The sequence below is a fragment of the Peromyscus californicus genome, unplaced genomic scaffold (genome assembly GCF_007827085.1).
Source record: "Peromyscus californicus insignis strain IS unplaced genomic scaffold, ASM782708v3 Scaffold_3__1_contigs__length_106647218, whole genome shotgun sequence".
NCBI lineage: Eukaryota > Metazoa > Chordata > Mammalia > Rodentia > Cricetidae > Peromyscus > Peromyscus californicus.
Genome location: NW_026294551.1, coordinates 71,957,323 through 71,984,668, shown reverse-complemented (window position 1 = coordinate 71,984,668; position 27,346 = coordinate 71,957,323). Strand labels below are relative to the sequence as shown.

At 47.8% G+C, this 27,346-nt stretch overlaps 1 protein-coding gene across 1 annotated transcript in view; it reads left to right on the top strand.

Annotated features, from left to right (window-relative positions):
* Col23a1 (collagen type XXIII alpha 1 chain) overlaps positions 1-27,346 on the top strand; it is a 307,202-nt gene that overhangs the window by 3,140 nt on the left and 276,716 nt on the right. Inside the window, exon 2 of the mRNA XM_052757961.1 lies at positions 24,681-24,747. Within this exon, the coding sequence (XP_052613921.1) occupies positions 24,681-24,747 (67 nt within the window). The remainder of the gene's footprint in view (positions 1-24,680; positions 24,748-27,346) is intronic.

The following is a 27,346-nucleotide window of genomic DNA, read 5'->3' as shown; positions in this document are numbered from 1 at the left end:
TAAACACTTATCGAACTGAACATCTCTAGGGAAAGGATGCTTGGATTCAGCATGTCTCCTAGCTTGCTTTGCTCCCTGGGAAGCCCCTTTTTAAGTCACCGCTGAAGTAGCTGTGTATAAACAAGTGCCTGTTGCTTGCTCTTTAACCAATAAAGTCGTGTGTAGAGGATCCGAGGCAGAAACCATGTCCAAATTTTAAAAAAAGAAATTCTTGCCAACCACACACAAGTTTAATGTCAGGGGGGAAAGAAATGAGTCAACAAAAGCCACTGTTTATAGGGGACCCACTGTCCCTGTTCCCTTGGGAACAGAACCATGACATCAGTTTTTCTGGGGCCGGCTGATGTGCCTGATAACATAGCTCCAGAAGGAATATTCATGTTCTGTCGTGATTATCGAAGGACTCTTCCTGCAGTACATATGGGAAAGAAAGGACTTTCAGAATATCAAAACAAGATTTCTAAGCAAGAGCCATTAAAGGCAGTATCTTTAGTAGGATCTAAAAATATTCATGCAAAACCAAACATCTCCTATTCTGCTTTGAAAGGGCCTTAAGTAACTGCCCAATTAATCACCAGCTCAGCAATCACACCTCTAGCCACAGTGTTGCAGAAGCTGAGAATTCAGAGCGCATAGCTTTCATACTGCAGTGAAAAACGTAATGCAAAGGATTAAAGCAATATTTGGTTGTGTTCAGAGGAGGCCCTTTCCAGCTTAGAGTGGATTTATTGTTGGCTCTTGGCCTTCTATTGTCCAGACCAGTTTGAAAACAAGGAAAGCCCAGAAAGCTGGATAACACTCAAGTACTTTCCTTCCTATGTATTTGGTTGTGTTACTGTCAAATCCAGAATCCAGTGTGACTTTCTCAGCCTCGGGGATGCTCTGTGGGGTCTCTGGTAGTCGGCTTGTAGGGCTGCTCTGTGGAGTTTCTGTTAATAAAGATGCCTAGAAATGGAATATAAATCAACTCTGATTTGTTTCCTTGACATTTCCTGGCTCCTAACAACCCCCCTCACCCCCACCCCCTGGAAAAAAAGAAGTTTCCTTCCAATTACTTTCTGGCACACTTACTTTCTCTTTCTGCTGTTTCCTTTGCCTTTAAAACTTTTTTTTTTAAATGCTGCCATTTGGGAGAGCTTCATAATAATAGCAATGTGTTTAGAAGAAGCCAACTGTGTGGGGTGTTCTCTCCAAAGACACTTTAGAGTTGTTGGATTGGTCATTTCCAGGCTGACTTTGAAGATGGGGGGGGGGCGCTCCTGAAAGGGGATTGAGGTGCTCTGGAAGCTGACTGAATGCTACCATGGAACCAAGCAGGACAATGCTGCACATGGTGTTCATCCCAAGAAGGGAGTTTGAGATCTGGCCCCGACATATATACGCTTTCATCCGACTTCTTCAGCTTCTTGCTCCTTAGCCTCCTTTTTCTAATGGCACGTGTAATGAGAGGCAAGCAGGCTGAGGCAGAGGCCACTCCTGGTTGATGCTAGGGTTAGGATGTCGCTCGAGATCTCCCCCAGAGGTTCGTGCACTGAGAGCCTAGTTGCCAGGATGCCAATGCTGGAAGGTGGCGCGGGACTCTAAGAGGTGGGAGAGCCCAGGTGACGTTCTTAGGTCAGTCTTAGACATGCCGACCTTTAGATTATAGAATGCCCTCCTGTTCTGACTTCCTGATGGTACTGTGATTCATTGTCTCCCCTTTCATCCTCTGCTTCTCTCTCTTCCTCTCCCTTCCTGCCATCATACCATCTGCCAATGGGTCATGACCAGAGGCAAAAAGAAAGAGGCTGCCTGATCTTGCACTTTCGGTTTACAAGAGTGTGCTAAATCTCTTTTCTTTATAAAATATCCGGTCTCTAGTATTTGATTATAATAATGAAAAACAGGCCAGTCGTCAGACAAGGTCTCATTACATAGCCCAGACTGACTTTGAATTCACTATGTAGCCTAGGCTGACTTCAAATTTGTAGTCCTCCTGCCTCAGCCTCCTCAGTGCTGGGATTATGAGCATGCATCACCATGCCTAAGAGTATATGCTTTAGATGGCAGGTAATGGGATGCCTGATGTGGCTGCTTAATTGTGATGATCCAATGGCAGCATTGGATTAGCTCGTATAGTAAGAGAAGCCTGGAATACAGCGAACTTGGGCAGTTCATGGCACTCATCCTTGGTGCCAGATTGTGCTGGCAGTTCTCTACTTTTCCAGGGCCCTGATCTGAAACTCCCTTGGCACCAAAAAGCTAAGGTAGGGGATGGAAGAGAAAGGGCTACCCTCCTGAGCTTCCCCCTAGTGTTTAAACCTGGGGGAAATGCTGGAGGCTTCTTACAGCACAATTCCCTTGTAGCTGTCAGCCAGAATTAGGTCACATGACCATGGCCACCCTTTCAATGATGAAGGTAATGAGCTGCCAACTGGGGGGCTTCAGCCAATCTGCATTCATCCTCTGGGGCTGGGCACCTTGCCACGGGAATAGAATCGAGGCGTTGTTGGGAAGGAAGACAACTTGGGGAGTGCCCAGCAATGTCAGCCAGGTGCTTACTGTTGCTGATGCCACTTTGGAGCACAGGGGTAGTGCTGTGCTATGCTAGCTTCTCACGGTTTCCACAACCATATTCTCCTTCCGCTCCGTGTTTCCCAAGCACCACACTTAGGACCCATCTCCAGTGACAAACCTGTTGTGCCTTGGGAACTTGCTGCCCATATTCAGCTCTTGTCCAACCAAAGTTGAAGGGAACACTCGTGTGTTTGAGTTCTTCCTGGTGCGATCCCATTCTCTGCAGTTGCATTAGTCTGTTGCATTTTCTGTTAGCATAACAAAGCATCAGAGGCTTGGCCATTTATAAAGAGAAAAGGTTTATTGAGTTCATTGCTATGGAGGTAGAAAGTCCAAAGAGCATGACACTTGCTTTGGTGGGGGCTCCTGGTGACATCATATCATGTCAGATGTAGTACAGAAGAGCCAAGACAAAAGGGAGAGATGAAGCCAGAGCACAGATGGGTTCTTACAACAACCCTCTCTCAACTAACTCAGAGGTCCAGCGTGATACCTTAATCCCTTCCAAGGGCACCATCTCCAACGACTTAAGGACTCCCACTAGGCCCCACCTCTTAAAGTCCTATTTCTTAACACGGCCATACGGAGGAGCAAGCTTTGGACACATAGGCCCTTGGGGGGTGTCTTTAACCCTTGACTGGACTGTCGTGCTGAAGTGCTCTAACTCTCTGTTCCCAGCGTTTGCCGAGAAAGGTATCACTTCACATCACCGCCAGAAATGGAAGTGACTGCAGGTGGAGGCAGCTGGTCCAGCTGATCTGAGCACTGAGATCTGATGTGTGTGCTGCGCCTGTCCCTGCTCAGTGGGCCCAGGCAGCTCTGCTCCTCTCAGTCCTGCTTCCCAAGCCAGAGATCTCTGCAAACATATTTCAATGTGGGCTCTGAATCCTGCAGCAGAGAAGGTCATGGTCCCCACGACAGGGTATCTGTCCCCTTTTCCTTTACTAAGAATGATCTTTCTATGTATTTGTCTGATCATGCTGCATCTGCAGTCACGATGCAGACAGAGAGGAACACTGGCACTCCGTTTGCTTTCTCCTTATTTTGCAGTCCAGGATCCCAGTCTATGACCTGGGGCTACCTTCACTTTGGGTTAACCTAGTCTTGATAATCCTTCACAGACTTGTCTGGAGACGTGTCCCTTCTGTGAGTCTACATTTTGGCAAGTTAACAGTATTAACTATCATACACACTAGGTAGCCAAGGATGGCCCTGAAATCTTGATCCTCCTGCCTCTACCTCTCAAGTCCTGAGGTTGCAGGTGTGTGCCACTATACCACACTAGCATGGTATTTAAGTCAACCTTTCTATATCTTTTGAGTCCTGTACCTTCAGACAATGTAACAGAGCCCCTCTCCACTGCAGGGGACTCAGATTCCAAAAGGCTTCATGGTTTGAATATCCTAGAAGTTGGAGTGCGTATCTGCTCAGGCACAGCTGCTGGCATCTTGATCTGGGGTTTCAGTTGGTTCCATATTTCTTAAGGATGTCCTCAATGTCTTCAGGAGATGCCAGGGAAGCTTCTAGAAGCAACAAATTCATACTCATAGCATTAGAGTTTCTTTTCTGCTGCAGTACTGACAGAAATTCCCTAATTCATTCTGAGAATCCACTATAAATGAACAGTATCCATCAATGGGATTATTTGTGTGGGACACTGAGCCCAGCAGAGCACCGCTCTAGTCAGCCAGATTCCAGTGTGTGTGTGTGTGTGTGTGTGTGTGTGTGTGTGTGTGTGTGTGTGTGTGCACGTGTATATATGGCCTGAAGGATGCAGAAGTAGAGGATATCTCAAAGAATAATCTGTAGAGAGAGGGAGATTGGAGTTATGATATAAAGAAATTCAACCTTGTTGGCTTGAAAATTAGCCAAAGGAAGGTTTGTGCATTTGTTTGTTTTTATTTCATTCATTCATTCATTCATTCATTCATTCATTCATTCATTCAGTGTGTATGCTTTGTGTGTGCGTGCATGCACACACTACAGTGCATTTGTAGATGTCAGAAAATAACTTCCAGATGTCAGAAAATCATTTCCCTCCACCTTGTGGGCTCTGGGAATCTAACTCAGGTTGTCCGGCTTAGTGATAATCTCCTTTACCCGATGAGCCATCTTGCCAGCCCCCTTTATGTTAGAGTTTCAGCCTAGGGTAGGTGCCTACGCCCAAGTCATCTTCTCAGGAGGTGGTCTCATGAGGGAGACCCAGCTCCTCTCTGACTGCTTAAGGAATCTTTGGGTAGTAGCCTGAAGGCTGGGGGCCAGTATGAGTGAGGTGCCTTACCTAGCACTGATTCAGGAGGCCTAGGTTTGGAAGAAGAAAATGTCCATGGTGCGGAGTAAGAGGCAAGCTCTGCTCACTGCTGTGTGACCAGGGTGGCTGCCAGTCCCTTAGTCCTCTGAATATGGAGGTAGGGCTTGGGCCCATGCTGGTCCACAGACATGGGGCAGGAGAGAGAAGTCTGTACAGGCACTCTGTCACAGAGAAGCTGTCCCATGACCCTTGCTTGGCATAATGGATGACTCATAGCCCCTTGTTAGTGGGCAGCAAGGCCACTTCTATTCAGGGTTACCGTGAGCAGTTAGAGGCCGCCATATTGGATTTTGCAGAGACTGGCCTCTTGAGTCCTGCACTAGGAAGTAGCAGGGTAGAGTTGAGGAGCCGGACAGCAGGCAATGAGTAGAAAATGACTAAGTGGAAGGTCATAGCAAAGGAGCTCTTGTCCAACTGACTGGCAGGATTCTTGCTGAGAACAGGCCAGGGTGACCAGACATCACTTGCAGGATAGTGCGTGTCATAGGTCTGATCTTGAATGCCCCCCAAGGTCCATCTGTAGAAGCCTTGGCCCCCGCCCTGTGGTGCTATTAGGAGCTGGTGGGACCTTTAAGGAGATAGGGTCTAATGGAGGGAAGTTAGGTCAATGGAACATGTCTTTGAAGAGGACTTTAGAAAGGATCCCCCTGTCTCTCTTTTTCTCTTCCAAGCCTTCATGTTATGACTAGGCCTTACCCATTATTCTGTCCCCTCCATGGCATACTGCATTCTACCCTCAGAGAAGCCTGTTCCTCATCCCAGGCTTCCACAAGTTTCTCTCTCTTCTCTAAATATTCTTAACCTGCTTCACGAGGCTCTACCAAATGTGGGGGAGAGCTGAGGCCCCCTAAAACCAGACCTGCTTTTTTCATGCTAACGTGGCCTCAGCCCTCTGGTTCTTTCCACTGTGACATCCTTTAATAGTACTTTGACGGAGGCCGTCACCCTCTGTGGCTGTGGGATTCAGGACCCCTGGATACCAACCCCCCTGATGCTGGAGCCCTTCATGTAAGGTGGCATGGTATTTGCATGTAACCTTCTCAGATCCTTCATCGCACTTCAAATCGTCTTGAAATCCCTCACAACTCCTAATAGGAGGTAAGCAGTTGACATCATGTATTGTTCAGTATTTTAGGCAAGAGAAAAAGAAGCCTGCGCACATTTGGTACAGCTGTAGCGTTCCCCTAGTGGTGTTTAGTTATTATTGTGAGGTGGGGGGGGGGGGGCGGATCCTATATGTGGAGGTCAGAGGTCAGAGTCAGAGGTCGTGGAGCCAGTTCTCTCCTTCAGCTTTACATGACGTGGTGGTTTGTTTAATTGCCAATTTGATACAACCTAAAATCACCCAGGAAGAGAGTCTCCATGCTGGACATGTCTGTAGAGGATTATAACCGATGTGGAAAGATCCAGCCTGAAAGTGGGTGGCGCCATTCCTTGATTTGGGGCCCTGGGCTAAGAGTAGAGCTAGAAAAGGCCGGCTAAGCACAAGGCGTGCATGGTTCATCTCTCTCTGGTCTTGACTGTGGATGTGCTGTTACTAGCTGTTTGAAGTTCCATACAATTAGACTTGCCCAAAGGAATGGACTAGAGCCTGAAAAGTAAGGTAGGATAAACACTTTCTTCCCTAAGCTGCTTTTTGCCAGGGTGTTTCACCACAGCAACAGAAAACAAACAAGAACATGCGATTCTGTGGATCAGCTCGAACCCTGGTCACCAGATTTTGCGGCAAGCTCCTCTACCTGCTGAGCCGGAGATTTTGATCCGCAGTTCCTTAAACCAGCAAATACAGAACTTCAGATATGGAGGGAGGGCTGAGCATATCAGGGAATAATCACACAAACACAGCTATCTTTCCCCCAAATTATCTTCTTTCTTTTCTTTTCTTTTTTTGCAGTGTTCAAACTCCAGTCTTCTGTATGCTAGGCACCCATTCTACTACTGAGCTATCCTAACCCCTTACCCTCGGGTATACTTTTCCGTCTTTGAGACAGGCTCTCACTATGTAGCCTGGGCTGGCTTTGGACACCTGCTCAGCCTGCCTCTACTTCCCAAATGCTGGTGTTATAAATGATACCATTGCACCTGGCTCTAAAAGATCTTAATTCAAAACAGGCCACCTTTCTGGTAATGATCACTCTTCACCCTGACAGAGGAGCTGTGTGCTTTTTTTACATAACCCCTCACAATTCTCCTCCATGGAGAGACTGGCGTTTAGTTCATTTAAAGCATGGAGCACATGCCATTTATAACTCACTTTTATGCTTTTGAACTTTACATCAATATTTTTCTAGATAACATATCATCTTTATGGTCATTAATTTTTTTAACCTTTTGGGGATTGTTCTGTTGCGGTTTTATTTTGTTTTGTTTTGTTTTTTTGAGACAGTTTCTCTGTGTGTGTTCCTGTCTGTCCTGGAACTCACTCTGTAGGCCAGGCTGACCTCACACAGAGATCCACCTGCCTCTGCCTCCCAAGTTCTGGGATTAAAGATGTGCACCACCACCGCCCGGCTAACCTTTACTTTTATTTTACATGTATGGGTGTTCTACCTGCACGTCTGTCTGTGTACCTCATGCATACAGTGCCTACAGATGCCAGAAGAGGGCGCTGGATATCCTAGGACTAGAGATACAAGTGGTTGGGAGACACCGTATGGATACTGGGAATCAAACCTCAGTCCTCTGGGAGAGCAACCAGTGACCTTAACTGCTGAGCTATCTCTCCAGCCGCTTTGTGGTCTTGTTTAATGGCTACATTGTGTCCCAGAAAATGTGCACCTAACTATCCACATGGTGTGTAGGGTGAGGCCTCCACATGGTATGTAGGGTGAGGCCTCCTCCACGTTATTTTTGGCATGGGCAGGGACACAGTTCTGTGAGGAAATTCTGTATATCAGTGTCCGTTCTTTGGGATGTAGGGTGACTAGATGAGGAAGATGTCCTTAGGGCCTTGGAAGGGTTTTGTTTTCATTTATCTTATTAGTTATTGATTTGGGTGCTAGGGCCTTGGGAATGGTTGGTACTTTATCACTGTGTTGCTCAGTTTTTGTCAACTTGACACATACTAGGGTCACCTGAGAAGAGAGACCCTCAAGTTGAGGAATTAACTCCATCAGATTGGCCTGTGGGCGAGTCTATAGGGTGTATTCTTGATCGGTGGTTGACGTGGGAGGGCCCACACCTGGGCAGGTGGTCCTGGGTGGTATGAAAAGTAGGCTGAACAAGTTAGTAAGCAATATTATTGCATGACCTTGGCTCCAGTTCCAACCTCCGGGTTCCTGCCTCGACTTCCCTCAATGCTAGACTGTGACTCATAAGCCAAGTGAAAAACCCTCCCCTCCCCCGGTTAACACAGCACCAAAGAGCAAAACCAGGACAACCACGGAGCTTCACCCCCACCCCCCGTCCTTGTTTTAGCATTCAGTTACCCTGTCCTCTCGTGAGCCTCTGACGCTCTTGCTCCATCGTGAAGTCTTGCCTCCAGCTTCCTGGTGGGCAGAGTTGGTTTCATGTCCTTTCTTTGTGCTTGTCCCCACTAAAAAGCAAAAAGAGGCCCTTAACAAGAGAGATGAAAAAAAAACACAAAGATTTCTTCCCAGAGTCGGGCGCTGTGGTGGAAGGTGACAGAGACCTTTTTAAATGATGTGTGGCAGTGCCAGGCACCAAGGCCTAGTCTATGCTTGACTTCTAATTATGCAGATCAAAGTTAACTCAGTCTGGAAAAGTTTTCCAGTGTCCATACACAGTCTCCAGTCCTTGCTTGTCCCATGTGCAGAATCAGAATTAATCTTTATTTTTATGTTTATGCTTATTTGCTTATTTATTTATCATGTGTGGGATACACGTGGAGGTCAGAGGACAGCCCAAGGGAGTTGTTGATTTTTGTCCCCCACTCTTTGGGAAGTGGGTTGCAGGGATTGAACTCATGTGGCCAGACTTGGCTACGAGTGCCTTTAACCACTGAGCCATCTTGTCAGCTCCAACTTTAATCTGTAATTGTTGACACAAGCATTCAGAAAAACATCCCTTCATCATGTCCAGAAACATATTTTAGGACTTAGCACGAACCACTGGGGAGAGAACTAGGTTTACAGATGGAGTTTAAAGAAAGTCACGGCAGTGTATGGCCTAGAGAAAGACAACTGAGGGACACCGCCCCCAGCAAGCCACGCCTTCCTTGCCCTGCTGGAGATGGAACTGAGGCTTCTCTCATTATGGGCAATCACTCCACCACTGGACTACACTTTAGCCCTTTTTATATGCCCACCTGAGTGGATAGTTTCGCATGTATGGCCTCCAGCTTCTCACTCATGTCTCCAGTGGCCTTTGCTCCTACCGTTTGTGAGGAGGGAGTCACTGTCCCCGAGAGGAACAGTGACATCAGAACATCTAAGGGCGTACTTCTGAACCCATTCCCCAGCCCTCTTGCCCTATGCCCTTTTCCCAGCCCCGTGCCCAGCCTTGGCGGGGGGGCACTATTGAGTGCGGAGTAGCAGGGACAGCAGCCTCTTCTGCCAGGGTACACAGCCTTGCAACCATCTGTAAGTGACGGATGTATGGAAGACGTTAGCCTTGAGCAGACCCAGGTTCTCATCCCAGCTCTGCCGTTTCCCAGCTTGGTGACTTCTGGTAACTGACTGTTTTTCTAACTTCAGTTTGCTCATCTGTTAAGCAGGGTTTGTAGTGCCTGCCTGGCATGGTTTCCGTGGGAGTGGAGTGGGAAGCGCTCTGTGCATTGTGAGCACTCTAAGGGCACTCTTCTCTCCAAAATGCTTTCTTTATTGAGCCTAGAAGGAATGGCTGGATAGGCCTGTTGGCTAATTGGAGGAGTCTCAAGGTTACATAGCTGACCTTATGATCCTTTAGCTGGGCATAGCAGTGCATGCCTGTAATCCCAGCACTCAGGAGGCTGAGGCAGCATGGTCACCAGTTTAAGGGCAGATGGATTCACGTGTATGAATTCACAGTGAGGCTTTTACTCAAAATGCCCCAAACAAAGCAAAGTACAATACCAACTCCCTTAACACTGTGATTCTGCTATCTTATTAAAGCCATACAATGCAAATATATATATCACACCTTTAGGTTTTGAGTCCCCAGGGCTGAGACTCGTTGCTTGGTAGTAGAAAGCAAACACAGAACTGACCTCATGACCCCATTTTTCTGGGTTTCTCATTTGTGCAGAAGGAGAGACGTCCCACGTAATTAAAAAATCGTATTTATGACCAAAAAGAAAAGCCAAAGTGCTCACGGAAGTAACTGCATTTGTCATTGTGACGGGCGTTGGACCGAGTGCATTTGCTGTGATTGATCCGTTAGCCTGGCTCTGTGGCTGCACAGTGCAGCACACACATGCCTGGGTGCTCGTGATAAACCTGGAGAACCACAGGCTTCACACATCTGCTTCAGTTCACATTTGTAAATGAGAGAATTCATTTCCCTGATGTAGCCAGGAAATCTGGGCCGAGGGGGCCAGGGTGGGGGTGCTTTCACATGGGCAGTGTGAACAGCCAAAGTGGAATTCATTTCCAACTTTTTGAGTTGTGAAACAAATCATAAAGCAATTAAAATGTAGTCCGGTTAAAAAAAATTAAATAAAATTGACTCAAGTTTGGTCCTCTGGGGAAAGCACTCCACAAAGAAGGTGGGGGTCCGTGCATCTGTGTAGTTACCTTTTGTAGGGGGAAGGCCTTGGCCACAACGTCCTATCTTCAGACCCACGTTGTGGTGTGGTCCATAAAGAGCAATCCCGTGGTGGCCGTGGGGCAGTAGCATGTGAGAACATGACATGACGTAAAAGAGCAAGCAGTGTGTGTGCAGGTGTGCTCATGAGTGTGTGTTTGTGTATGTGTACCTGAGTGTGTGTATATGTACCAGCATGTGTATGAGTGTGTGCCTGTATGTGACCATATGCATTCATGCATGTGGGTGTGTGTATTATTGAGTACATGCCTATATGTGTGACTATATGCATGTGACTGTGTATGTGAGTGTGCATGCTTGCATGTGAGTGTGGCCATATGTCTGCATGTGTGTGCATGGATGTGTGCATAAGTGCACACATGCATGGGTGTGAGAGTTTGTGCATATATGTGGGTGTGTGAGAGTTGGTCTGCATGAACCCACATGTGGGGAGCTGTAAAGGAATCCAGCAGAGCGAATATCATGTGCCCACATGGGACTGGTCTAGCCTGTGGTCTTTGTTAGAAGCTTTTTCACCCAGGTTCCCCTGTGAGCCTCCTACAATGGGCTCCGTATAGCTCCTTTGTGGGAATCAGAGCTGAGTTTTCTAGGCCCCAGCTTCCTCTGCTGGGAAAAAGGCTGCAGAATCCGCCTCACTGGGTCCCTGTGGGGATGCAGGGGGGCTCTCCTTAGTTGTACCCCAGCAAGGCGATGGGAAGGCCTGGGGCCCTTAACACCCCCACCTCTGCCTTACTAACCTGGAATCATGGCTACCGGACTGTTAATGTCTAGCGCAGAAGACCTTTGGGGGACCTCATTAGCCATTCCCTGGGGCCCAAGGTGGAGGACACTCACTTGGCTCTGCTCCCTGGTCCTCACAGACTCCTTGCTGCTTCTTTTTCTTAGTCCTCAGAGGTTCTGTGGCAGTCTGAAAGAAGAATGGTGTCAGGATGGGTTGTCTGTGAGCCCTGGTCGGCATTAGTGTGCTAAGCTGCATGACAAAGCACCACACAGACTGGGGGCTTGAATAGCAGGAGTGGGTTTTCTCCCAACTGTGGCGGCTAGAAGTCTGGCATCACTGTGTTGACAGGGTGGTTTCTTCTGAGGCTGCTCTTGGCTTCCACATGGGCGTGTTCTTGCTGTGTCTGCCTGCCAGCTTCCCTCTGTGTGCCTCTGTGTGCCGGTCCCCTCTTATTGGGACACTGACTTCTTGGGTCACTTCATCTTACCTCACTTATCTCTCTAAAGCCCCATTTTCAAATACAGGTGCATTCTGAGCTGCTGGGATCAGGGCTTCATCATAGAAAGTTGGTAGGAGCACCAGTTAGCCCATGACATCATCGAATTCAAGCTTGATGTGTCTAAGGGAATGACCAGGTGTGTTCGGCCCAAAACATCGCGACATGATGTGTCATCTACAGAAGTTATGCCCCTAAACTGTGTGGTAGATTTACAAGGAAACACCTATGTTTTTACGTGTGTGCATGCATGTAGAGGTGTGTGTGCGCACACATGTGCGTGCGTGTGTATGTGTGTGCGTGTGTGTGTGTGTGTGTGTGTGTGTGTGTGTGTGTGTGTGTGTGTAGGCCAGAGATTGATGTCACCTTTCTTCCTCGGTCATTCTCTATGTTATATTTTTAAAATTAAAATTAGATTTTGGGCCAGGAGGATGGCTCTGAGCGGGTAAATTATATGTGGTTGTTTATAACTAGCCAAAATCGGTTTTCTTCTTCTCTCATGTGGATCTAGGGCTGAGCATCAAATCTGGAGCATCGCCTTTCCCCGCTGGGTCTTCTCACTAGCTCTTCACCTTATTTGTTAAGACAAAGTGTCCCCTGAGCCTAGAGATCCTCAGTTAGTTAGCCCAGCTGGCCCTCAAGCCCCGGGGACCTCCTGTCTCCTCCCTAGTGCTGGGATTCCCATCTCACCTGGGTTTTCTTGAGTTCTGGGGGTCAAAGCCTGGTCTTCATCTTTGCAGGGCAAACATGTTACCCACTGGGATACCTCCCCACGTTACAATGTTTTAAGTAAACTGTATAGTTTTGTGTTCAGCTACATTCACAGCTGTCCTCAGCCACCTGCAACCCACCTGCTTGGATGCAGATGCTGGGGTGAGCTGGAAGTGGAGAGCTGATGCTTAGGGATTTAGGCAGGGCCTGACAAGCAGGCCTGAGACTGTAGAGACCCTGGCTGTCATGTGGAGGAGGCTTAGCCTGTCTGTCTCCCAGCAGCCTGAGGGGTCTCTCAAGCAGCCAAAAGCTGTGGTGAAAACCCTCTATCCAGCAGGAGGGCCTCAGAAGGGATTCTTCCTGACAGTTCCATGTGAGGAACCCTCACAGTGGGTCCAATGGGAAGTGATGCGTGCCCTTCAAAGTGAATGAATAGGAACGCCAATGGAGGATTCCCAAAGAACTGGATTTTGTTTGGAGACCACCCCTTTCAATACATTAGCATGCACTTTGAAACAAGCAGTCTTCAGGAAATCTGCCTGCTGATGTGGTTTGGAAGAGAGTCCCTCGGCGTGCTGATGGGAGTCACTGATTAAACCCACATTCCTTCCAGAAGAGTCTGGAGCCCCTGCCAAATGCCTGGGCCAGGCTAGCGGCTCTCTAGTTTGAGTTTGCCCTTACAGGGAGGTTTTACCTGGTACTTGGGGGGTGGGGAGCATCTGAAGTTCAGGGAGATGCTCACTGGCCCTGGACACCTGCCCACAGCCCCCCCAAACCTCCCAGGCCTTGGCAAGTGGGGACCTGGAACTTTTTCATTGTTTTTCTTAGTTCGTGATTGACCCACAAGGACGTTCACTTAGTTAAATTGTACAACTTGATACATTTAGATACATTTGCACCCTTGGGACCTTTCCAACAATCAAGTTCTTGCCTATAGCGGTTGCCCTCCAAATTTCTTCATGCTTGCTTGGCGTCTCTCCTTTCCATCCCTCTGCCAGCCCATCAGGAATCCCTGGATTTCTGTTACTTTTGATTAGTTGTCATTCTTTTTGAAAAAAACACTTCTTTAGTGTGTGTGTGATGCATGTGGGTGCATGTGCATGCCATGCTGTGCATGCTGAAGTCAAAGAACAGCTTGCAGAAGTGGCATCTGTCCTTCCACCTCGCAGGTCCTGGGGACTGAACTCAGGCCGTCAGGCTGGACTGCTGACACCTTTCCTCAATGAGCCATCTTGCTGGCCTTTGTTTTGGTTTTGGTTTTTTTTGGGGGGGTTGGGGTTTTTTGTTTGGTTGTTTGGTTGGTTGGTTGGATTGTTTTTGGTGGGTTTTTTTTGTTTTTTGTTTTTTTTTAGACAGGATCTTACACTATAGCTCAGGCTAGCCTCAACTCATGGGTAGCCCAGGCTGGCTTCCAGCTCGCCTGGGTGCTAGGATTAGACATGAGCCATCATGTCCAGCCAGGACTTCCACTTTTTAAACCAGGTTGGCCTCGGACTTTCTATGTAGCCTGGAGTGGACTTAAACTTGTGGCAATGAACCTGGCCTCCTGAGTGCTGGTACTCTAAACATCTCCTACCACCCCTGGCTCATGGTTTAAAAAAACTACTGAATTGTTCAGAGCTGTTTCACTTCACATTTTCCTCCTCCTCCTCCTCCTCCTCCTCCTCCTCCTCCTCCTCCTCCTCCTCCTCTTCTTCTTCTCCTTCTCCTTCTCCTTCTCCTTCTCCTTCTCCTTCTCCTTCTTCTTTTTGGTTTTTTTGAGACAGGTTCTCTCTGTGTTGCCTTGGTTGTCCTGGAACTTGCTCTGTAGGCTAGGTTGGCCTTGAACTCACAGAGATCCACCTGCCTCTGCCTTCTGAGTGCCGGGGTTAAAGGGGTGCGCCACCACCACCCGGCAGTATGTGAGAATTTTGATATCCACATTTTATCTGCCCGCTCCCCTCCCCCCCATACTTTCCAAGATTTTCTCTTTGTTATTGACTTTAAGCAGTCTAATTATGATATATTTTGTTGTAATTTTGTTTTTGTTTCAAGAGAGGATATGACTCTAGCTCATGCTGATAATCCTCCTGCCTCAGTCTCTCACATGCTGGGATTACAAACATGAATCACCACACCTAGCTAACAAGCCCCCACCATGTGTGTGTGTGTGTGTGTGTGTGTGTGTGCATGTGTACACGTGTGTGCATGTGCACATGTGTGTGCATGTGCACACGTGTGTGCATGTGTGGTGTGGTGTGGTGTGGTGTGGTGTGGTGTGGTGTGTGTGTGTGCATGTGTGGTGTGGGGGTGTGTGTGTGTGTGTGGTGCAGGTGTGCCTCTCATGTCACACCTACAGAGGTCAGAGGACAACCTTTGGGAGTCGGTTCTCTCCTTCCACCACGGGCTCCAGGGGCAAACGCAAGCAGTCCGGCTCCTCTAGCAAACGTTCCCACCTGCTGAGCCGCCTGGCAGTCCCCCAGCTGTCGGCTCTTACTGCTCACCATCCTTGTGTTCTATTGAGATTCTTGGATAAATGAGTTTGTAGCTTTCGTCAAATTAGAAAACGTTCTTGAACATTACCTCTTCACAGCTTTCTTTCTACTGTCTTCTCCTGGGGTGGCTCCAGTACATGTAGTTAGCCTCCCGAAGCCCCATAGCCCCCTGCCTCTCTTCTCTTTTTTTCCTTTTCCATAAAGTTCTGTGTTCAATGCATGCTCTCTATGATCTCCAGGTTCACGGGTCTTCTCTTCTGCACTTAATCTGCCACTAATTCCTCCACCATGTTCTTCATCTCAGACACGGCCATTTTCACCTCCAGATCTCTAATCTGGGCCTCTGTAATGCCTTTGGTGTTTCCCCTTCTAGAACACATGCACTCGGGTGCAGGAGTTGTCTTGTGTCTCCGTGCTAATTCCAACATCTGTGGCCGTTGTGGAGTTTTGATTAATTGATTTTTCTCATCCTGGACCCGATTTTCCTGGTGGTGATTTCTATTGACTGTCGGAGTTTTAAAGTTTCTATAAATATTCATGAGCTTTGCTGTCAGCTCAAGATGCAGCTTTAGTTGCTGAGAGTAGAGCTCAATGGTTGTTTGTTTAAATTACATTTTAGTGTGTGTGTGTGTGTGTGTCCATGTGCATGTCGCTGTGGGAGGTCTCTCTGTGTATCTGTGTGTGTGTGTGTGTGTGTGTGTGTGTGTGTGTGTGTGTGTGTGTGTATCTGTTTGTGTGTGAGGGGGTTCATGTTCCAAGGCACATGTGTGGAGGTCAGAGGAAAACTCTTTGCAGTCAGTTCACTCCTTCTACCATGTGAGAGTCCCAGGGCTAAACTCAGGTCATCAGGCTTGGCAGCACATCCCTTTACCTACTGAGCCATCCTGGCCCCATAGCTCATTCTGAGGAGTGCTTGCCAAGCATGCACGAGACAATCCCCAACGTTGCATAAACTGAACGTCATTGACCATGCCAGTAATTCCAGTTCTGGAGAGGCAGAGGCAGGAAGACAGGAAGTTCAAGGTCATCCTTAGCTACCGAGGGACATCAAGGCCAGCATGGGCTAGAGATCCTGTCTCAAAACAAGTAAGGAAAAATAACCTTTAAAAAACAAAACAAGCCAGGCGGTGGTGGCGCACGCCTTTAATCCCAGCACTCGGGAGGCAGAGCCAGGCGGATCTCTGTGAGTTCGAGGCCAGCCTGGACTACCAAGTGAGTTCCAGGACAGGCGCAAAGCTACACAGAGAAACCCTGTCTCGAAAAACAAAAACAAAAAAAAAACAAGACCTGGGCAGTGGCAGCGCCTTTAATTCCAGCACTTGGGAGGCAGAGCCAGGCAGTTCTCTGTGAGTTTGAGGCCAGCCTGGTCTACAGAATGAGATCCAGGAGAGGCACCAAAACAACACAGAGAAACCCTGTCTCAAAAAACAAAAAACTAAAAAAAAAAAAAAAAAAAAAAAAAAAAAACACAAAAAGAAAGAAAGTAGCTGTTTCCATTATAGTGAGTTAATTGTTATGACAACATGGGAGTGCATACAGATGTGAGTGGGTATAGGACAGTGGTTCAGTGTGGCCTTTTGATAACGTGTTGCACATGCCACAGTAGGCATGCTCACATCAGTATCACCACAAACACGTGAGTAAGGTGTGTGCTGTAATCGTAGTGATGACGTCACTAGATGAGAGGATGTTTTGGCCCCATTACAATGTTACAGGAACGCTTGTGGCACACAACCTAGCCTGAGATTGCTGGTTCCCCCCTCCTGAGGCGGGACCCTCTAGATGCCTGATGTGGCGTATTTTGGAGAGTTGCTTTATGGAGTCTGCTCCTGGACATGGTGTCCTTTGCTTCCCTGAGTGTCTTCTAGCTGCTATTCCCTGCAGTCCTTTCCAGTAGTTCTCCTGACCCCAGGCAGTTTCCTCACCCACTCCTGCTCCCTGGGGCTTTACTCACTCCCCAGATGGGCCCTCAGCAGATGTCTGTGACGGTCTCATGGGATGGACATGCCCTCCCAGAGATGGCTTTGGCTCTGAACCGGGTGCTTCCCACTTTGTGTGCTCATAGCTTCCTACTTGGATGGGAACAAACCTGCCTCTCATTACCCTGAGCTCATGTCCCCCCCTTTTTTTTTTGTCAGCTCTAATATGCATGTAAAGCACTTTCAGAGCTGTTCATCCGCAACCCTGTGAGAAGCAGCTTAGCCAACCAGAGCACATGGTTTATGTGTAATGTCGTCTGTCTTTACAGTTTGCAAAGTTGCTTGTGCCAGCCACACCCCTCACCTTCTCCAAGGTCCTCACATACGATAATTCTCCTTTCCTCATGGTCTTGCTTTCCGTGATTCAAGTTGCCTGTGACTAATGACAGTCTGAATATAATGAGAAAAAAGAATAACTTCAGAAATAAACTGCTCCTAGGTTTTCATCTGCGCGCTGCTCTGAGTGATGAAACCTCACAGCATCCTGCTGATTCTAGGATATGAATCATGCTTTCCTCCACTGCATCTACACAGTGTGTGCTACCCACCTGGCATTTCCATGGCTTGATGACCTAGAATCCCCTGACGCACACGACTGTCCTGAGGAAGCGTCCGAAGGTCACTAGAAACCTAACTCTGTGTCACAATGCCTGTATCATTCTCCTTGGCCAACTCATCACACGAGCAATGTATCATGTCCTGTAGCATCACAAGGATGACTGGACAGCACCATCTGATGTTCTGAGAGAGCACAGCCATATTAACATGTTTTGTTACAGTATATTGCTACAATTGTCCTATTGTTAGTTATTATGAGTCTCTTTTCTATCTGGTGAACTGTATAAGTATGTGCAGAAAACTATTGTTTCTATAGGATTTGGTGGTGTTTGCAGTTTTAGGCATCCACTGAGGCTCATGGCACAAATCCCTGTAGACGAGAGAGGACCACTGAGCAGTGTTAATATAGTCAGAATCGTTGGTCACTGCCTGCATTCCGCCTTCAGATTCTCTGGCTTCCCGGGTGACTTTTGGTTGTAGTTGGTGTCCGACCATTAAAGTCCACGCTCTCTAGTGTTCAGCCCCATGCTTTTGACCAATACATAATCACATTCACCTTGTTCCATACAAGCAGACTCAGCAGCCTGTGTGAACTGTGCTCAGTGTCCTCCCCTCGGCCAACCTTTCTCAAACATAGACCTGATTTCTATCAGTATAGTTTTGGGGGGCATGTGTGTATGTGTGTGTATATACTCAGGTGCATGTGTGTGCGCATGCATGCACACATATGTACATGTACATGGAGGTCAGAGATCCACCTCAGGTGTCCTTCCTCAGAAGCCCCCCATCTCGTTTTTTGAGACACTCACTGGGACCTGGGGTCCAGTGATTTGTCTAGGCTGCCTTCTCAACAGGCTCTGGGAACCTGCCTGTCCCTGCTTTCCCAGTACTACCTTGCAAGCATGTACTTGGAATGCACCTAGCTTTTTATATGGATGCCGGGGATTGAACTCAGGTACTCACACTTGCATAGTAAGCATTTTATCAACTGAACTGGCCCCACAGCTCCCAAGGCCTGGCTTTTGGGAGACATGAAAATTGCTTGGAAACAGAAGTCATCTTGCTTTGGCTTGGAGTTGGTTGATACTAAGATTTGGATCTAGACCCGACACTTCCCTCCTAGTCTCAATTTTCCATCTGTAAATGGGTATGACCAGGAGAGCTGAGGGCTGTTGGCACAGTGCCTGCTACATGCAACTCTTAAGTAGCATCAGCGGCTTCTCTGTTTGGAGTGGTGGGGAAATGCTGCACCCTATGATTCCTGCTAACAGTGATGGGGCCTGTGTATACCTTTCCTCTTGAGGGAGAAGGGAGGGCAGAGAATGTGTGGTAGTGGGGTTCGGTCCCAAGTTCTGCGGTTTGTGGAACCTGTGTTCTACCTTGGCCCATCCTGCAGTGGACTGTCCTGGAGAGGACAGGACCATCTATCGTTGTTTAAAAAAAAAAAATGAAAAATAAAAAAAATAAATAAAAAAAATGCCCTTAGTTGACTATGATGGAACATGCCCGTAATTCCAGCAGTTGGGAGGTAGAAGCAGGAGAATCAGGAGTTCAAGGTCATCCTCAGCTACATAGAAACTTTGAGGCCTGGATTATCCGAAATTCTGTCTCAAAAAAAAAAAAAAATTGACTGAGCATTGTAGCACACCCTTTAATCCCACACTCGGGGACAGAGGCAGGTGGATTCTTGTGAGTTCTAGGCCAGCCTGATCTACATATCAAGTTCCAGGCTGACATTGCTATATAGTAAGACCCAGTCTCCCAAAAAAAGCCCCCACAGGGCAGTCTCAGAAGTCCCTCTTGGCTCCTGTGCTTCTTCTGAAGTTTTTATATTCTTCTGAGACGACTACACCGGAGCAACGCAGAACTTCTAACAGCTGATTTTTTCCCCCTGGTGTTGAGGATCAAACCGTATACTAGATAAATATTCTACTACTGAACATCCCTAGAATAACTTGTGTGTGTGTGTGTGTGTGTGTGTGTGTGTGTGTGTGTGTGTGTGTCTGTCTGTCTGTCTGTGTCTGTGTCTGTGTGTCTGTGTCTGTGTATCTGTAAGTGGTGTGCATATCTGTGTATGTGGGCACACAATGCATGTATTCACATGTTCTCATGCATGTGGAAGCCAGAGATTGGCATCAGGTGCCCCCACTTTATGTATGCATGTTGTATGTATATATCCACAGCTTGCCACTTCAGCTAACCTAGCTATTCCGCTTGCTCTGGGGAGCCGCCCTCTCCACTTCCCTTGAACTGAGGTTACAGGTGACCTGCTGTGTCCACCCAGCATTTATGTGGTGATCTGGACTCCAGTCCTCACCCTCACATGCCAAGTGCTGCTGAGCCATCTGCCCAGACCCAGGATTAACTCTTTAAATAAGCACATCACTGCAGTCTCAGTTGGGTCTGTTTGGATGGTATTTGGGTCATATTATAAACCTGATTCCTTGTTATATTCTTCTTCCTAATGCAGTTTCCTGACTGTAATGGTTTTATCAAGGGAATCTCCATTCTTTCTAACCCATCCCCACTGCCCAGTGACTTCCCCATAAATAACTTTTTTTTTTCTTTTTTTGCTTTTGTTGATTTACTTCTTGGGGTTTATTTTGGAGAAAATTCCCTCGAGTAGGGATTTTCAGCCAAAATGTTTTATGGTTTCATTTACAGCATTTCACAGAAATAAATCATTGCATACTTTTATTGTTGTTTTCTTTTTATCTTTGAACTGGGGTCTCACTGTGTAGTCCAGGCTGGCCTACAATTCTTGAATTCAAATAATCCTCCAGCCTCATACTCCAGGAGAGCAGAGTAGCTGGAACTATGGGTGTGTGCCACATTCAGCTCAATTCTTTTTTTTTTTTTTTTTTTTTTTGGTTTTTCGAGACAGGGTTTCTCTGTGTAGCTTTGCGCCTTTCCTGGAACTCACTTGGTAGCCCAGGCTGGCCTCGAACTCACAGAGATCCGCCTGGCTCTGCCTCCCGAGTGCTGGGATTAAAGGCGTTCGCCACCACCGCCCGGCCAATTCTTTTTTTTTATTATTTATTTTTATGATTTTAAAGTGTGTGTGTGTGTGTGTGTGTGTGTGTGTGTGTGTGTGTACAGATGAATACAGGTACCTGCAGAGGCTGGAGGAGTCAAATGTTCCCGGAGCTGGAGTTCTAGGTGGTTGTGGCTGCCTGACATGGTTACTGGGAATCAAACTCAGGTCCTCTGAAAGAGCAGTCCATGTTCTTAACCGATGAGCCATCTCTCCAGAGCCATCAACTCACTGTTTGTGTGTGTGTGTGTGGGGGTGTGGGTGGGTGGGTGTGTGCGCACGCGAGTGCTGACCTGTGGTTCTCATCCATTCAAACCATTTGAGAATGTGGTCAGATGATTTGAGCTCTTACGGGCTATTAATAAACTTACCAACAGATGACAGTTGAAAATGGAGATTTTTCCCTTATTTATTTTTCCCCCTTGTAAGTTGCCTCCAAACTCCCTGTTCTCCTTCTCTGGGCTTCTGGAGAGGAACACTCCCAAAGCCTCTTGTCTGTTCTCAGAAATTCATCCTTTATTTGCTCTGCAAGGAAGGCCATGTTTGCACTTGGAAACCCAGGACCGTATTGTATGCAGATGCTGGGGTGCCGCCAGATAATTGAATGGAAAGAGTCGAGGCCTTTAAATCATATTTTAGAAGCCTGGACACAAAAGAAGAGTCTCTTAAAATTTAAAAAGAAAAAAAAAAGCATAAAGATTTTGAGATTGAGTTTCCAACTCAAACATTTCCTGTGGAGTTCAGCTGTGTTTCCAAACTCCTGGATGGGGAGGGGCTGGAGTTGAGAGAGGGAAGGAGGGAGGGGCAGAAGTCAGAGATCAAACTGCATGTTCATGAGCCATTGAGAAAAGCGAGTGCATGCAGGAAGCTAGAATAAAGCACAACACGAAAACTCAATCCCAGTGGCCTGGGATAGTCCTAGTAGCCTTAGCCAGGAGTGTTTCTTTTCCCATGTGTAATTCCCACTCGGGCTTTCATTTTAGGATGAGCATAGCTTTAAAGTCATTGTGCGCTCCCTCTGCTCTTGCCCTGTAGGAGAGCAGTCCAGGTGTGATAGGTGCCATTAAAAGCTCATCTTCAACATTGTATGCTTTGTTAGGAAGGGGATGAGGGAAGCCTTCCTGCTGTCATGTCTAGCTTTGAGAGCTTCTTGCACAGTGAACCACTGTGGACTAGAGGGCTGGATTCTCTCCTTTTGAAAACTGCTATAGTGTTTGCAGAGACTTTGGGGAAAGAGAGTCCTGAGGTCCTGCCCAGGCCTCCAGTTTCTGGGCAGGCTCACTCCCCATTCAGTGGGGAGAGGAGGGGATGTCCTGGTACACAGGCCACAGCCCCTTAGCAAGGTTGGCGGTGGGAGAAGGCTGATGTTCGCTGCTGTCCCTGAAGCAGGTCTCCTGCTGAGGAGTGGGAGCTACAGGGGCTTCTGGAGGTTGGGCCTGGCTCACAGGGGCTAACTTGGCTGCTCTAGACTAGAGAAGAAGTGGAGGTCCAGAGGGAGCTGAGAGTCTGATGTCCAGAGACCCAGGATCTGATTCCTGGGGCAGACTGAGGGCCTTGGGAGGCCAGGGAGGTGGGCTGAGGATAAAGTTGCCACACTCGAGGGCTCCCTGGCTGGCCTGGCACTGTGTGGTGTTCATGGCCTGCCCAGCCACCTTCCTTTCCTTTGCTGTTATTTGCCCTTAACCTCAACTGCTCCAGCTCAGCCTTCTGAGGAGGAGGCTTGAGGAGACCTTCCAGAACACTGAGAGTGTTCCTAATAGGTTCTAGACTGCTCCATAGGTCCTGGGCTGCTCCAGCCGGAGGTACCTTGGGCTTGGCTGGGGTCCTGTATTCAGTGACATCCCAACTTGGTACTGTTAGAGAAGAAAGGGTTTGGGGCTGGAGAGATGGCCTGCTGGATGAAAAGCCTGCTATGAAAGCATGAGGACCTGAGGCTGGATCCCGTGTTAAGGAGTCTAGGGTGACCACCCACACCTCTAACTGAGCACCAAGCAGGGAGGTCCCTCAGGCTCCCCAGCCAGCCAGTCTAACCAAAATATTGAGCTGTTGTGTCAATGAGAAAATTAAGGCAAAAATATGTGATGTTATCCTCTGGTTTCTATACATGCACACATATGTGCAACACACACACACACACGCACACACACACACACACACACACACACACACACACACACACACACGGACACAAACACCAAAACACACAAAAAGGGGTCCTTGTTAAAGCATTACATGGCAGCATCAATTCTAAATAAAGCATAAAGGCGGGGGTCCTTTTATAGCCAAGAACCATTGTGGGCGGTCAGTAGATCAAGTATTACCAAAGGGGAACTCTGGTTAAACTCAGCAGACAGAAACAGGACTTTTGCTGGAGACAGGTTAGAGTGGGCAGACATCACCTTGAAGCTGATGGAACATGAGGAACCCCACCAGGATTCTGGAGTGGTCAGATACCACAGCTTAGGGTGAGGGAACAGGTTGCTAAATTGACTTAGCAGGGTTCACGGCTAGCACTGAATTTTACAAGGAAGCACAAAACAGACCCAAGAGAAGGCTCAGAAGTTTGATTTTGTTTGATCAAGCAGAGAACCTTACCTCCCAGCCCTTGGTCCCCTTTCACTTCCTGCAGCACAGTGCTTAAAAGTTACCTCTCAGAGCCGGGCGGTGGTGGCGCACGCCTTTAATCCCAGCACTCAAGAGGCAGAGGCAGGCGGATCTCTGTAAATTCAAGGCCAATTTGTCTACAGAGCAAGTTCCAGGATAGCCAGGGCTACACAGAGAAACCCTGTCTCAGAAAAAAAAAAAAAATTACCTCTCAGGTAGAAAAGGCACCCTTCAGTGGTAAGGCATGTATTTTTAGTATCAGTCTGGGTTCTATCCCCAACACCTCAAAAACATATAAATAAGTAAACAATACTTCTCCCCCTTTAAAAAAAGACTTGTTTTCAGTGTGTGCTTGTGTTCATTCAGTGTGTGCACCAAAGATGAGCATAGGTGTCTGTGGAGGCCAGAAGAGGGCATCAGGTCCCCTGGATCAGGAGTTACAGGTGGTCCATGTCAGTCCTCTATAAGAGTAGCAAGTGCTCCTAGCCCCTGAGCCATGTCTCCAGCTCCTAAATTTACATCTTTATGTTTGAGCCGGAAACACCAATGCTAACGCTGGTAAGTGCACTACACAACTCAAGTTAGCAGACTACTACGTTGGCTTTGTTCGCTTTTAGGGTTCCTGACTACCGTTGCCACGCCACCGCCCCCCGCTCCAAAAAAAAGAAAAGAGTTAATGCCCTCTGTATCCTTAGGGACTTCAGCCCTGGCTCATCTGGGATGAGATGGTGGGCCAGTTGCTCTTCTCTAACCCCAGCTTCTTCCAAGCTTCCATCGCCTCACTGGGGACCGACTTTAATTCTGGCCCCACAAGTTGCCCTGTGGCTGGGTAGCTCAGTGATGCAGCATGTGCTTAGCCAGCAGGAGGTTCTGAATTCAATCCCCAGCAACCAAAGATTTGCTAGGAGGTCAGATCAGGCCACGAGCACGCCAGAGCTGTCCCTGTGAGTTACCACAGTAGCATGCCATCTCTGTGGCATTTCTTTTCTTCTCTCCCATGTCCAGCACAGGGCTGGGCATGCATGGAGACTTTTGTTAAATTCTACTGAACCGAATTATCTAGGCCAAGGATCCCTGGGGAAGGAAGAAAGGAAAATGTCATAGTGAATTAGGCCAGGACCCCAAGACGATGGGAGAAAGGTTCTGTGGAGCTTCCTGGCTGAGGAGAGGACAGTTCTTGGGGGGCCAGAGAGCTACCACAAGGGTCAGTTTTAATCTACCCCTGCCCCAAAGCCTCTCCTGTATGCCCTCCATCCTGCTTCTCTTGCCTGGCAGGCAGCCACCTCGGTTTCTTTTCCTACTGTGCTTGAACGTGTAACACAGCAGAAACCTGACGCCTTCTGTTGAGGACTCATCAGTCATAATCAGAATTGTTCAGTGGTTGTTATTGCTTTCCTTCCCATTAGAAAACCGCCTGTAGAATTTAATGACCTTTAAGACGTGTTCTGGAAAATACCAGAACCGTGGTGGAGTTTTCCACTTCCCTGTTCTGCAACTGATCTTCTCTCCCAACTTTTTGTCTTCTTGGTTCAGAAGTTGGATGGAGTCGCCAAGCTCCGGACAGTTCGGGAAGCCCCCTCCGAGTGCGTCTGTCCCCCAGGTAAGTGATGGTTTTGTTCCTTGCTGGCTCCTGACATCTGGAGGCCTAGCCCTTCTCCCTGTCATGTGGTTGTGAAATACTCAGGTCACCCTCAATCAAGAGGATGGTCTGGTGCTCCAGGCTGTGGCCCTCTGGGGACAATCCTGGGACCTTGCCTCCTTGGCTTCCCCAGGCCACGAAGGCTGGTGTGTTTTGATCAGTGGCATTGGCTGGAGCTCTCAGGGAGTATTAAAACTGGCCTCAAACAAGGCCTCAGTGGTGGGAAAGTACCTGCCCTCTGAATGAGTCTGCAGAATGAGCCAGAAGAACAACCCTCCCTGCTGCGTGATTGCCATGAACCGCGCTCTGATTGGCACAGGGAGGGAACAATTGGTCAAGCCTGAAGTTGGTTTTTGTTGTTGCTGCTTTGGGTCGAGGAAGAGGATGGGACCAGAAAAGTCAATTTGGGCCATTTGGGTGATCCAGTCTTTCTGTTTTGCTGGAGTGGACTAGGAGGGCCATGGATAAAAACTGGGCTTCTGGGTACCCCATCCATGTGGCTCAAATCCAGACACGTAGTGGGAATGAGCATGGAGCCCTGTGTGACCGTGACTAAGAGTTTGGTGTGGAGTTTCTACTCTGGGCTCTCAAGGTTGGACTGAGTCTTGCTTAGGATGCTGTGTGACATGGAGAGGGAGAGGCTCATGGCAACATGTCTCATGCTGGAAGGGGTTTTCTTTGTGTGTGTGTGTATGTATATGTTCATGTATATATGTTCATGTATGTGGAGGCCAGAGGTTGTGGTGGTGTCTTCTTCAGACACTGTCCACCTTAATTTTTGAGTCAGGGTCTCTCACTGAACTTGAAGCTCTGCTGGCTGACCAGGAGCCCCAGGACCCACCTGTGTCTGCCTCCCGAGCACTGGGATGACAGTGAATGCTAACCCACAGAGCTTTTTACATGGGATCTGAACTTGGGTCCTATGCTTCTATGGCTAGCACATCATCCCCTGAGTCATCTCCCCAGCCCTGGGTTGTGACTTTTGTAACTAGTATAGAGCAGGTGGGAGCTGAACCAGTGTTCTCCACCAGCATCTCCCAGTTTACTCCAAGGTACCCAGAAACCATCAGTGTCTCAGGGTTAGGGGCTTCTTCTGCAAAGGTGGATCTGATGGGAAATTCTGTCTCTGGACTCAGTGGAAGATTTCATGGTTGAGTTTGAGCCTTTAGTTGACACTGAGGTTCTGAAGAGGAAATATAATGTGGCCAGTAGTGATTCATGGGTCAGAATTCAGAGATTATACTTAAGTGGGGGAAAATTTAAACCCATCAATGAATTTTAGATGATCTATAAAACGTGTAAATGTGTATCTTTCTTTTCTTCTTTCATTCTTTCTGAGTGTTGTATTGGGGTAGTCTATCTTCATGGGCTCTGATCTAAGAATTAACCTGAGATTCAGCCAAATAGGAGTTAAAAATATCCTGGCATCATTTCCTAACAACTATAATATAACAGCTACTTGTATGTTATAGGTCATCTTGAGATGATTTAAATATACAGGGAGACATGCATAGCCTATGCAAATACAATGCATATGCAAATATGGTGCAAATATACATGCAAATATGATGCATATGCAAATATGCACACAAATACAATGCTGTTTTATGTAAATGACTTAAGCACCCTGTAGAGAGATGGATGGACAGGTTCATCGAAGCACTCTCCCATGGACACTAAGGGACCCTTTTAAATTTCTGTGATTTATGTGAATAAGTGTAGGGGTTTTTTAAAGTATATATGTGTGTGTGTGTGTGTGTGTGTGTGTGTGTGTGTGTGTGCGCATGTAGATCCCCTGGGGTTGGAGTTATATGGGTGCTGGGAACCAAACTCTGGTCCTCTGGAAGATCAGCAAGCGCTCATAACCACTGAGCCACCTCTCCAGCTCCTATAAGTGTGTTTTTAAACTGGGACGCACAGCCATTCACGAGATATCGTTTCACACTTTGCAACCAGCATTTTGGACTTCTAAACTGTTACAGAGTAAAATAAAAAACATCCTAGAATGAAAGTCTGATTATTGACATCTGTAGGTGTGGTCTGCAATGAGACTGTTGCCGGCCACACTGCCTAACAGAATCTTCACCGGTCTCAAATATGGAAGTGAGGTGGAGAGAGGAGGAGAAGGCAGTGAGGGGGGCACCCCACCCTCAGTGCCATGCTTCAGTTGTCCTGAGGGTGCCTGGCTGTGATGTCACAGACAGTGCGGCTCTAGGGATGAAGCAGCAGCATCTCACTGGTCTACTGCCCGCCTGTGTCCACATCTCGCCACCCCCAGTCTTAGTTCTCACTCGAGCCTTTCAAGTCCTTCATCAACACAAAGCCCCAGTGGCCTGGCATGCACTGCCCGAGACTAGAAAAGCCCTTCCCTGTAACACCAGGGGCCCGAGTTCCCTCCCTCTCTTCAAAGCTCTGATCAAAGAGCTCCGAAGACTTTAGGGCTCTGGAGACTCAGAGGACCCTCTGTATCTTGGGTCCCCATCTGATCTGAGACACAGGCAGGTCACCACCCAGCTCCTTCCCACGGCCCAGGGAAACAGTGTAATCTTTTGTCAGAACC